At 30.6% G+C, this 12,711-nt stretch overlaps 1 protein-coding gene across 1 annotated transcript in view; it reads left to right on the forward strand.

Moving 5' to 3' along the window:
• Positions 1-4,729: 4,729 nt before the first annotated feature.
• The window catches only part of LOC129958911 (5-hydroxytryptamine receptor 2A-like), a 70,786-nt gene continuing 62,804 nt past the window's right edge, over positions 4,730-12,711 (forward strand). Inside the window, exon 1 of the mRNA XM_056071648.1 lies at positions 4,730-5,567. Within this exon, the coding sequence (XP_055927623.1) occupies positions 4,822-5,567 (746 nt within the window). The 5' untranslated portion in view covers positions 4,730-4,821. The remainder of the gene's footprint in view (positions 5,568-12,711) is intronic.

Here is a 12,711-nt window from a genome sequence, read left to right on the forward strand (position 1 = left end):
ATTTTATATGAATATTAATACTCACAAAAAATGAATAAATGACATTTAGGGAGAAATACGAGGAGAAATTTAACAGCAAAATAAAAGATTCATTCTTTCTGTAATCGCATTATGAAGGGAGCACATAAAATGTCTGGTTAAAAATGAATAATACATTAAACAATTGTCATCACGGCTAAATAAAACTGACATCTCATAGACATGACTAGGTTTTCTGAAATTTAGACTGAGTTTTGCTTCATATTAAAGACCCTGCCCTCTTGTATAGCTGGAGGAAACCCCTCATCCCCCTCTAATGATGGGGAGATAGGAATAGATGCTAAAGTTATTGTTTTCATGCATAATTAAAATAAGAAAAAAAATTCAGATGCCAATTTTCAAAAATTATCCGATGAATTTTTAATTTTGTAATGAATTATTTATGTAAAAGGTGAAACAAGTAGGAACAATTTATTCAAAATTGAAATAAATTGGCCTTCATTTTTTAAATATGTGATAGCCTAAAATTTGGCCTGTTCAGGGCAATGCGTGATAATCCGTTTCTTTATTTCAAAGTATAATTGAGGTTTCTTCAAATGAAAGGCAGAAAACTTAATTTGAAGGAAACCAAATTTATTACGGTGTTGTGTTATGATTTCGACTGTTTACGATAATGAAATGGAATTTTATTAAGTGTTTATGGATAAATTTAGTCATTAATCGTGCTATTTATAAGAAAATATTTTGCGTGATTGATTTCATTTCTCAGCTAAAAGAAACTTTTTAAGAAAAATCGCAAATTGCTTTATTTAATCAAAACTAAATCCATTATAGATAACAGATACATACTGCTAGCATGTTGCGGTTCTCTCAAGGAAGAGAATGACATTCTTACACTGAACCTCCACTGACAAAAAAAACAGTGTAGAAAAATACATCTCAATTAAGCTTGTTTAAAACACTTTCGAAAGGGCTTTGAAAAACCTAAGTCTTTTAAATTTCGGAATTAACTGGAATTCTCGTCTCAACCACTTCATAAAAAAAGCTTTGTACATGTCCAAAATTCAAAAGGGAAAAAAGTGCAGGAAAGAAAAGAACATTTTCAACGAGAGTATAAAAAAAATCTGACCACGCTTTAATCTGTTAACAATAAAATAAGGAAGGATGTTCTCTTTTACGAAACACTGTATATTTATTTGGCAGAAATTAATCTTCTTGAAATAGCGGACTTCATTAATTGTGACTAAGTAGATACTAGGTCGAAATAACCAGCTTGAAGCTTGTGATCCTCTTGTCTGGTTGGTACCAACTCATAATGATTCTCATTACAGATTTAATGAGGGTAGGGCCGGTGGGAAATACCAGCCACCTGCTAAATAAATGCAAGGCTTTCGCCTTCTTTTGTTTACTTTTTGTCCTTCTCAAGGAAGATCATTAGCACTCAGGTTCCCCCTTTTTCCAGACATTTCTTGGCGCCATTCATCCAATGGACTTCTAAAGAATAAAATTTGATCCAACTCTTTAGTGAAACCCTTTAGTTTATTGCTCTTGTTTATTATTCTATAAAAATATATACAAATGGAAATGTTCTTTTCCCGAAATATAAATAAACGGAAATATTTAAACTATTTATTCTTCCAAAATTTTCCAATGGGGCTGTTTTCACTACTGAAAGAATCAATCAATATTCGTTCCTCTTATGTTTGATATTTGCCATAGAGAAACTGGGAATTAATATGTTTAGACTTGATTCAACAAGTATTATTGCATTAAGTAAAGTGACTAGATTTTTTTAAAATTCCACTTAAGACATTGGAACGAGAGGACATAAATTCATCGAGCAAGACAAAATAATTAAATGTTTCAAAATATTAAAAAAATTAACGATAAAACTCAAATTTAAGAAGCTTTTACGGAAGTCAATGTAAGACCTCTACCAAGATTTTATCCAATTAATTAAACTTAAGGCCTTTAAGTTTATAAATTTCAGTATCTTGATTTCCATTAGCTCTTTTCATGACGAAATCCGCCATCTATATTAAATTAAGAGGAAACTCGCTAGGGCTGTTATTTCAGAAGGAAAGAAATGTAATGAGTTTGATTTCAACGAATTTCCTTTTTAAATCCAGTCCAGTAATTGGTTTATTCATTACTCAAAAATTTGAGTGTGAATTTTTCAGTAAGTATTCTGAAATATGCTTATGGCTCATTTGCACCAGTTCACTGTTAGTAGTTGGTTATTACTTATGCCTGTAATTTCTTTCGGGTTTTATATAATCTGATTTTCATTTGATGTTTAGTTAAGTTTAATTTAGTTTAGTTATTATTACGTTCCCTTTTGAAGCAAAACTTGGGTAATATTGAGATGGGACTGAAAAATAAGAGACTTAAAACTTTCGGCTTAAATTCTCTAACTTAGTAAAAGCGGACTTGTTTATGCCATCAGAAACAACAACATTGAGATGGGTTTCGCAATTTTTGTCGCCATCAGATGATAAGGGTGACACTTAAATTGGTACTCTCTCTCCAAGCAATTCCATCAGGTCAGTGAGGGGACATTTAGCCCCTACGGCCAGAGCCGTATTTACAGCTATCCGTCAATAAAACTGGGTTTTGAATCTGGAAACCTCCAACTCCAAAGTTTAGACTTTACCCTCCAGCCATCCAGGCTCGAGTTTGACAGTGAGGCAGATTCTAATTCTTTCAAGGATAGCCGAAAAATCTTGATCAATATTATCAAGATAAATACCGCGCACTTAAGATCATAATCTAAAAATACATACCGTATAAAATTTATGGAACTCAGTTTCTACTAAGAGAAAAGGAAATCGGGAAGCAATGAAGAAAATTTTAATAAATCCCATCAAGTCTGCTCGTCTTATTTTAAGACAGCCAATTCACATCCCAAATACTACGACATGTTGTACGATATTGTGCAATATTATACAGTATTTTGTACAATATGATATATTATTATACAAGATTATATATTGCAAACGTTGTGTGAGGTCAAGCTATATTTCACATTAACTATATGCTTCTGAAGATCTCAATATATGCTATAGAATTAGATAGAGCGCTGATGAGTTAAATAAAACCGAGATAATTGCACCAAATAAATGTTCGTGCCTTAAGAATAAAGTCAAAATGTTACTACAAATAAGTGCAGCGTATTTTCTATTTTAAAAAAAATGCCGCTTTGCATTCGGTATTATTCCTTAGGATTCGCAAAAAAAGCCTTTAAAATATTTGATGATCTATTCCCATTCAATGGCCCACGTATCCCAAAGGGCTGTATAATATTGTTATGTTTATTATGTCGCAATATTTATTATGTTTATTTTGTCGCGAATATCGAATAATATCTTTATGAATTTTTTCTTTGACATTCTTCAAAGTTAAAAAAAATTGCAAATGGTGCAATTGTGAAATAAATGCATGTACGAGATTGTCATTCTGAATTAGAAACATTTCCACAATAGTCATTTTTTTTTCGAATATTCTTTGTATATTGAAACTATTTTTTATTGTGCATGTTTTCACTTTATAATTCTCTGTATTTTAAAAGTTGTTTATAAACTAATTCTCATAGTTTAGCTGTTTTCCTCATATTTGCTGTAATATATTTCTCGGGCCATTTTAACCTTCAAAAATAAGTTTAGCTATACAAAACCTTAAAATTAAATAATTTATAAATCTCGGAGGGAAATAACACATAACAAAATTATAAATAAAAGGCGATAAAAACTAAGCTGTTTATTTCTTTTATTGTAGTTTCCTGGATTCAAAATTTATTTATTTAAAAGGCTGTTGTCCAAGACAACATAATAATCTATATTAATCAGCTTATATCTTAAATGCAATACACTAAAGAAATAATTGCAGATTTATCCTGTTTGCAAACTTCAACTTTTCAGCTCACTTGCAGAGAAATTTCGTTAGTAATTTTATAAAGTTTTGACATAATAAATAAGTTAACTGTAAATTATGTATATCAGACTAAGTCTAAAACTTTTTTAATAAACTTTTTCAACATTTTATTATAATAAAATTTTATTACGTAATTGTTGATATATTATACATTTTTTTCTGAAATTGCTGAATTGTTTAAGTGTTTTAATTTAGCATTATGTTCAAATATTGACACTCAGTATCTCTGAGAATGCCTTTAATATTATTTTGAAAGTAAAACATCTTTATTGTATTACTACTGATTTTTTTTTTTTCTAAATGAGAATATTCTTTTTACAGATTACCGTTACGAACATTACAATTCTCATTCATCGCTAAAGTTTGACTCTGAAAGAAAGAAAACTCAAACTGAAGACAGGAGTATATTACAAGTATTATTTCTGGTGAAAGAGAACTCAAAATATACTTTTAGTATACTTCACAACAAAAACGCATTGTGGCAAAAACAAAAGAACAAAAATTTCCTAATACCTATCTCAAGAATAAAACAAAACTCCAGAAGATCTGTTACTTTAATAATGCTTTTGGGTGGCTCTTAGGCCGATAAATCGCATATTGTGTGGAATTCTAATACTCCCAATTCTGGCAATTCCAGTATGATTAACTTTCTATTGCCATAGAGACGCTGTGTGGCAGATCTATCTCATAACTTGTGCTTAACTGCCATGCTATCGTTATGACAAAGTATGATTAAAAATAAAAGCGGAACAAGGCAATAAGAATTCACGTCATTCTTTGTTATCTATAAATTTCTTAGGCCTCAGAAGGATATAAAGAAAGCGAAGCTTTCTAAAGAAGTTCTAAGCTCTTTCTGTTATTTTATTGGATTGGTTGCTGAAGATTTACTGCCTTTTGTGGCATACCTACACAATGGAGACTTGGATAACAAGCAATTTTTCTGAAAACTTTACGGAGTTTATTGAATTCCAAAATATCTCAGAAACAACTGTAAGTACGCATGATGATCACGTGGAAACGTTTAATAGATCTATGGATACTCGTGAGATGTTTATAAACATCGGAAATGACACCAACTACACAGAAATGTATTGGTTGGATGATAATTTCACAAATATTTCATTTCCATTGGATAATGATACAGGCAAAGTTTTTGCCAACTCTACAGCGTATCAGCCAACCGAATTGCATATGGTTACAATGGTGCTGCTTTCTGCTTTATTGGGTCTGCTTATAATGGCAACTGTAATCGGAAATGTATTCGTTATTGCTGCCATTTTCTTGGAAAGAAATCTTCAGACAGTAGGCAATTATTTGGTATTGTCTCTGGCAGTCGCAGACCTAATGGTGGCATGTTTAGTTATGCCAATGGGTGCACTTTATGAAGTCAACCAGGAATGGATATTAGGTCCTGAGCTATGCGAAGTTTGGACCTCCGGGGATGTCCTTTGTTGCACTGCCTCTATTCTTCATCTGTTAGCTATAGCGTTAGACAGATACTGGGCTGTAACAAACGTCGATTACGTAAGACAGAGAAGCAGCAACAGAGTTGGATTCATGATCTTTATGGTATGGGCTGTTGGATTCTTAGTTTCCTTTGCACCAATTTTGGGATGGAAGGATGAGAACTTCCTCTACAGGATTGAACAGGAAAAGAGGCAAGTTTCTTTTTTTTTTTCCCCTTTTAAATATTTCTCGATAATTTTAAGAATGTAAAACTCAATATTTTTGGTAACTGCAAAAAATTTTATTCTTTTTAAATTCACATTTTGGTAACGTGAGACGTTCATCTTAATAAAGTATTGCGAAACTTTCATTTAATTCAATATAACAACTACATGTACCAAATGAATTTTGGATGTTCAAAATTAAAAGGAATTTACATTCATGGACTTCAATAAATCTGAAGACTTCATATGCAACATATACTCAAGAAAAGAGATAGTAAAATAGACTTTATTTTTTAAATAAATCATGATTTTTTTTATTATTTTCTTCAAATTATAAAAAAAATTGCAGGAAAATAACGCATAATATGAAGGATTGTAAGACAGGTGAGACATTTGAAACATTTCTGCAGATAAAGGTTTTTATGTTTCAAAATATATCTTTTTTAAAAAAAATTCTGGACTCCGATAATTCCTTTAATCTGTTAATGCTTAGAAATTTCATAATTAAAATTATTATAAATCATTATTTCTATTCATTGTACACTTTCTGTTTAATGTGTTTCTAGAAAACATTTACCTGACTTGAAAGTAGGGATAAAAATTTCTCTTATTTGGAATTCCTAAACAATTTCTCAGGCAATGTCGAGTTTAGGACCCATTTGGTCTTTGTTCATATTTATTCATTTAAATTTCTTTTTATTTTATATTTCAGACTGTTAGCATTATATAGGTATATACATTAAAAACGTGTGCAACAGTGCAAACAAAATAAGTGCCAAAATAACTCTAACAATTTCTGGTTTAAAAAATAGTCTAAATACCTTATTAGGGGCACAAGTCTTTTGGATTGGTAAATTATTAATGACCCATGTCTATTAAAAGGTTAATGAAAATTCCATGAAGCTTTGTTTTTTCCAATAAAGCAAAATTAAATCTTATACCAAGGAGTTTAGCAAAAGTAATGAGACTTTATCATTTTCATTTAGTCAAGGAAACAATATTTAAAACAAAATAATTTCGTCAATTGAATTCAAACCTGGTTTAGAAGATATCATGTTTTTTTTTATGATTGCTGCTGACATTATTAATCAATAAATTTGATTTTACTTTTGCAAACTCTTGTTATATTAAATATTTCTTTTTTTATCATTTCGAATTTTCCTAAGTGCGTGTTGTAAATTCTGAAATCAGCAGCCGTTAAAAAATCTGCTTTCATATCTTTAGCCGCAGATACATCAAGATACATCAAACAGCCGTGAAGTCCAGTATAGTTCGAAAACGAATTTATTTCCATGAAATCCTTACGAGCATATTCAAAATAAATTATTACTTAAAAAATAATTTCTACTTTAAAAGAACTCTGCGCTGTGTTGTTTCGATTCTAATTCATTCGCACGCTCTTTACTGTCTCATGATATTCCGTAAGCTTTAGTAACTCTCCATTTTAATTTAGTTTGTTAAATTTGTTGTTAAATTCTCAATGAAAAACGGCCCGGGCTTAAAGGACTAGCGTATAGAATATTTTAACTGCTAATTACGATTTGCAATTGGAAGCCCAAGTGGATTAAAGCAGAGATATGGCGGATGTGAGCTAGAAGCAGTTACAAACAACAGTGATATAAAGTAATTCTGCGTCTTTCTAGTTAGAAAGTTTTTGAAGTTCAATAAAACTGTAATAACTTCTCAAGAATTACTAGCGCTGACTTTTCAGATTATGCGATAATATAGAATGTTTTCTTTTATATTGCTCTTTCATTTTTAAGTTTAACGTTAAGTAAACTATATTTTTTTAACGATACTAATTTTGAACTCTCATAATTTATATTTAGCCAAATTAAAAATAGCATATTCTGAAAGTAATCTGAAGTGGAATAGGTTTGTTATTAGGTTTTATGCTCTTCGATTATAATTTGTTTAGGAATTTTGAGATATAATATTTTCTGAGTTTGCCTGTAATTACCAGAGCCACAATCGGATTCATTAATGCAATTGCAAAACTTTAATCGGTAATTTAAAATAAAAATATTTAACAAATACTTACTGAATAGAATTATTGGAAACTCATTTAAGACTTTTGTTTGTGCTTTTAAATTAATTATGAGTCAATAAATGACGGAAAATCATTAAATATTTTCACATTATAATGAAAGGTAAATTTTCATATAATGCAGAACTGGATTTCAATGTCCCTGAGATATATCCACTAAAGAACACACTACCAATGGTATCCAAGATATTGTTGATATATATCTAGAATTTTAGATACTCATTTAAATTTTTACTTAATGAAACCTCACAACTAATCTTAAGCTTATTTTCATTTTCACTAATTCCGCAATGCTTAAATTATCTGTTTATAATATAGAGTATATATTTATATTAAATTCCATGAGTTGCAAAAATATTTAAATTTCTTATGCTATTCAATAAGAAAAAAAAAATTTCCGGTATGAAATCTTCCAGTTTAAATGAAAACACAAATCGAAAGGAAAAATGTATTCCCAAAACTTTTCCAAAATTTTTCTCTCTTGTTCCCTATTTTAATAAGTTTTTTCCCCTTATTCCTTTGGTACTACGAATTTCACTGTGTGAAATTCTCCCAAACGAGTAACATTAAGTTTTTTTTTTTTTTTTTTTTGATGCGGCAAATAAAGTTTGGATGTACCTAATACTTTATAAAAATGTCTGTAACAAAAAAAAAAAGAAACGCATACGTATGCTTTGAAAGAGTATACTAATCAAAAGGCGTAAGATACCAGAGAGCATGCTTTTATGTATGATATATAACTAACCAATTTTATTTGGTACATGAAAGGTTTTTTGTTGTTGTTGTTGTTTCCATGCTACATGAAAGCTGTTTTAAGATGTCAAGAAAGACACAATCTTTCACCCTACTCTCGAAACTTCCGCGTGGTAGCAGGATAATCATTAGATCTACCATCGTGTTAATTTTGGTATTAATTAAAAAAGTGAATTCATTTAGTTATTTAGATAAAATTAATTTGGTATATTAATATATTTTCTTAATTAACGATTAAATTACAAATGAAGACACCTCTTTGAAGGTGGAAATAAAAAGTTGAAACATAAGGGTTTTGATTCATTACAAAATTTCGCTAAATATTAAGGTCAACATTCTTTTTAGAGTTAATTGTTGAAACATCTTATTCCAAAATAATTATAGTAATAATTTGTTTGTTTAAACCACAATATGTTTTCAAAATGTTTATTACTATTTTTTATTGTTTAGGAAGTGATAAAGAGATAGCAACTATATTCAGAAATGATGAAATAGCAAACTGTATACATTTAAAAATTGATGCATTTTATCGGAACCTGACTAAGGCAGGGGCATACGAGGCAATTTCCCCGGGCCTCCACATCAGAGGGCGCCCCCAAATCGAATAGAACTTGTCAAGTTCTATGCACTTCTATGCACGGTTCTTCATTACTGAAGTAGTGAAGCAGTGAGGGGGGGGGGCAAAGAAGTTTCTGCCTTGGGCCCCAATTAGACTAAGTCGGACCCTGCATTTTATGGCCTTTATATTTCCCACAAATTTAGAAAAGTTTAAATTATCGAATGTCAAGCTTCAATCTGGTGATCCGATTAGCGAGCTACATAATGTAGGATTTGAGGAAGTAACAAAAGTTATTATTTTAATCTTAAATATTTTAAAGGCATAATTAATCATAACCAAATATAATAATGATCAACGTATGTAAGGATAATTTATAATCGGACAGATTACAGTCTTACTTCTTTTAGAGATATTCTACAAGAAAATGCTGCGATCATTTCTTATTACTTTATGTTATACGAAGTTACACAATGTGAAAGTGTCGCTATCATTAAAAAGGTCGATCTACAGATTTTGACGAAACTACATGTTTCAGACCTCCATAAAATAATATTTTCTTAAAGCGATAACACAAAAACGCGTTGAACCAGACAGATGAATTTTGATATATGGACATTACACCAAATAGATAGATTTCTATCAACTTTTGAACAGAATCATTTCACAAGAAATCTATTGATCCGAATACAAACGAACATGATAACAAGACAGATTGATAAAATTCGGTACACATATTTAACTCCTGAAGTGTAGATTTGCATCACATTTAGATGCAAATCTATCGAAGGGCTGATCATGTGTCAGTCAATTCTTTCACAAGCATGAAACGCATTAACTCAAAAACACAATGATTTAAATTAATGAAATTTGGTATGTGATATGGTGACTTGAATAATAGTTTTAAATCAAATTTTGGTTTCAGTCAACTTGAAAAAATGCAACCAAAATACATATTCGATTTTCTGGTATTTGAGTTCAAACAGTACGGCAACGATTAATCGCCAAAAGACAAAATGCTAAAGGTCTCAAGCCAAAGATCGATATCTCCTAATTAATGTTCGCCAATGCCATTCAATTTATATATTAGTACCGGTTTTCTTTGTTATACTTCGAAGCCCACACCTCTCATGGGTGGAACTCTGAAAATAAAAATCTGAGTTTTTGTGGTATTAATGGCCTTCTCCAATATCCACACTTTTATGTGAGGAATAACACCCTCATTTCAGAGTATGTGAGAAAGCGTTTTTTATTGGGGGGGGGGGCTTCATTTTCTTTGATTACGATACAATTTTTTTTTCAACTGTGTTAAAGTATACAGATTACTTATATGAAGTAAAAATATTAGCCTCTTAATATTATCAATACATAATTATATTATTAAAGAGATAACATATTGCCAAATATGAATGACGCAAGTAGATTTTTCCAGTGATTGTAAAAACATCGGAACTCATAAATATGATTTGGACAAAATTGTTAACATGTCAGACGAATTTTGATTACTGGTTGACTTTTTTTCAGACGTCCAAAAAGGAAAAAAATGTTGTCATAATCAAAACGATTCCATTAGTCATTCAAAGATTTTCAACCGAGGAAATCAAATGAAAAAAAATAGCAAATATTTCCCAAAATAGCTTCCATTTTTCTTCCTTTCTTGTGAAGGTCATTACCGGAACATGGGAATAGCATTTGGTTTCAACATGTCACTTCTTCATTGATTTTGCTTCCACTTTCCGGTCATTTTCACTATGAAGATGAAAATCCCATAACATTTATTACTTGGTATCGCTGACGGAATGGGCCCAAAAAGGCGAATGTGACAACTGTTCTGGCGTGGAGCTTAGTAGAGCTGTCGGGCAGGTGGTAGTTAATGGGCGAGAAGTCAGGCAGATACAAATTACTTGCTGCTCTGCCTCCAACCATTGTTGCGGGTAGCCAGCTCATTTTAATAAGCAGTTATCAATATTGATTTCTTTTCATGCCAGTGACATGTAGATAAATATTTCCTATTTATGCCTGAGAAACTTTGGGAGCCCAAATGTTGATATGAAAGAATAAATAAGGGATAATAAAATGTTAATTGGTGAACGATCAAAAGAAAAAATAACAAACGTGTCTGAATGTTTTGTAAGGAATGTTTCAAATTGCTAGGGCTTTCTTAATCATTTTTATTAGCTAGAATTTAAAAATCTAGCTTTTCAATGTTTGTCATTATTTCTGCAACTCCGAAATTCAAATAAAAGAATTAAAAATACACTTGACGTTGGCAACTGTTTAAACAAAAATCAATTATAAGCAGAGAAAGCTTACTGAAGCAATTAGTTTTGTTTGAAATTCACAGAAGTGATCAAAACACCGCTCATAAAATTATGAACCTTCAGCAAGACCATGAATGTCAAGAATATTCAGATTTTTATTTTCAAAGTCACACACATAAAAGTTATATGCTTTTCAGAATAGTAGAGGAAAGCCGGGTTTGTACAATAACTGCTTGTTATTGGCTAACAATAAATACGAAATATTGATCTTTGGCTTAAATCTAGGAGTTTTACTGAATCTAGAGTGCGATTCTTGGATTCTTGAATCTAGAGTGCGAATTAATCATTAACATACTTTTAATACACGAGTATTAGAATATCAAATCTGTATTGGGAACGAATTTTTCAGATTAGAACCAAAATTTGACATTGAGCTACAACTATTATCTCAAGGTCGCAGACCAAATTTTATTTATTTGTCATTTTTTTTTCATGTATGCAAATGAACAGTCCTACAGATGGTCATTCCCTCTATCATTCATTTCCAACTTTGACACGAATTTACATTTTAGGTGCTTAACCTGCGTACGAAATTTTATTTATCTAATTCTTTACATTTCCTAATTATCGTGTTCACTTGCTTGTATTCGAACAGCTGATTCGATAGACTTCCTCTGTATAAAATTTAATTCTGTTCAAAATTTAATAGAATTCTACAAATTTTGCGTTAAATCCATATACCAAATTTCATTCATCTAGTTCAGGGAACTCTGAAGTGTGGAGAATCTTCAAAATATGGAATTTGATTTTTTTGGCGATTATAATCCTTTCTCTATACTTAGTATATGAGAAAGAAAAAAAACTAATTAAAGTTATATGAAGAATATTGAATGAAAAGCATAAAATTCGGCAAACTTAAAATTGATTCTAACTCTGAATTTCAGCTACTTATAATTTATATTACACTTGATTCATTTCCATCATTTAACATAGCTATTATAAGCATCTTATTAGAGGCAGTTGTTTAAGAAATCTCATATTATTATATATTGTAATATATATAAATTGTATGATAGGTGTACGAGACGCTTTATTCCATGCCCAGTAAGCTAAACAATGGAAAACGAGGGTTCATTCCATGAGTTTACCATGAAATACAGAGAGCAGATAACAAAAACACAGCCAGGTTGTATGCACAGAACAGCACTTGCAGAAATCAACAGCACAATCATTAGCGCTTAATGTCAGCAGGTAGTAAATGAACGATGAACACCCCCAAAAAAGAATGAAAACATAAATCACTTCAACCTCTCGAGTTTACAGATTTTCTAACAGAGCGTGGCATCTCATGGAATTCTCTATATGATTCTTCTAATCATATATATATATAACTAATAATAATCATATATATATAAAACTAATATATATATCACCATAATTCTTGTATTTTTTAGAACCTTCATTTTATCCGTAAATTCGTTTCAAAGTCATCAAATGTTTGCCAATCTTGTCGGG

This window comes from Argiope bruennichi, chromosome X1 (genome assembly GCF_947563725.1).
Source record: "Argiope bruennichi chromosome X1, qqArgBrue1.1, whole genome shotgun sequence".
In the NCBI taxonomy this organism is placed as follows: domain Eukaryota; kingdom Metazoa; phylum Arthropoda; class Arachnida; order Araneae; family Araneidae; genus Argiope; species Argiope bruennichi.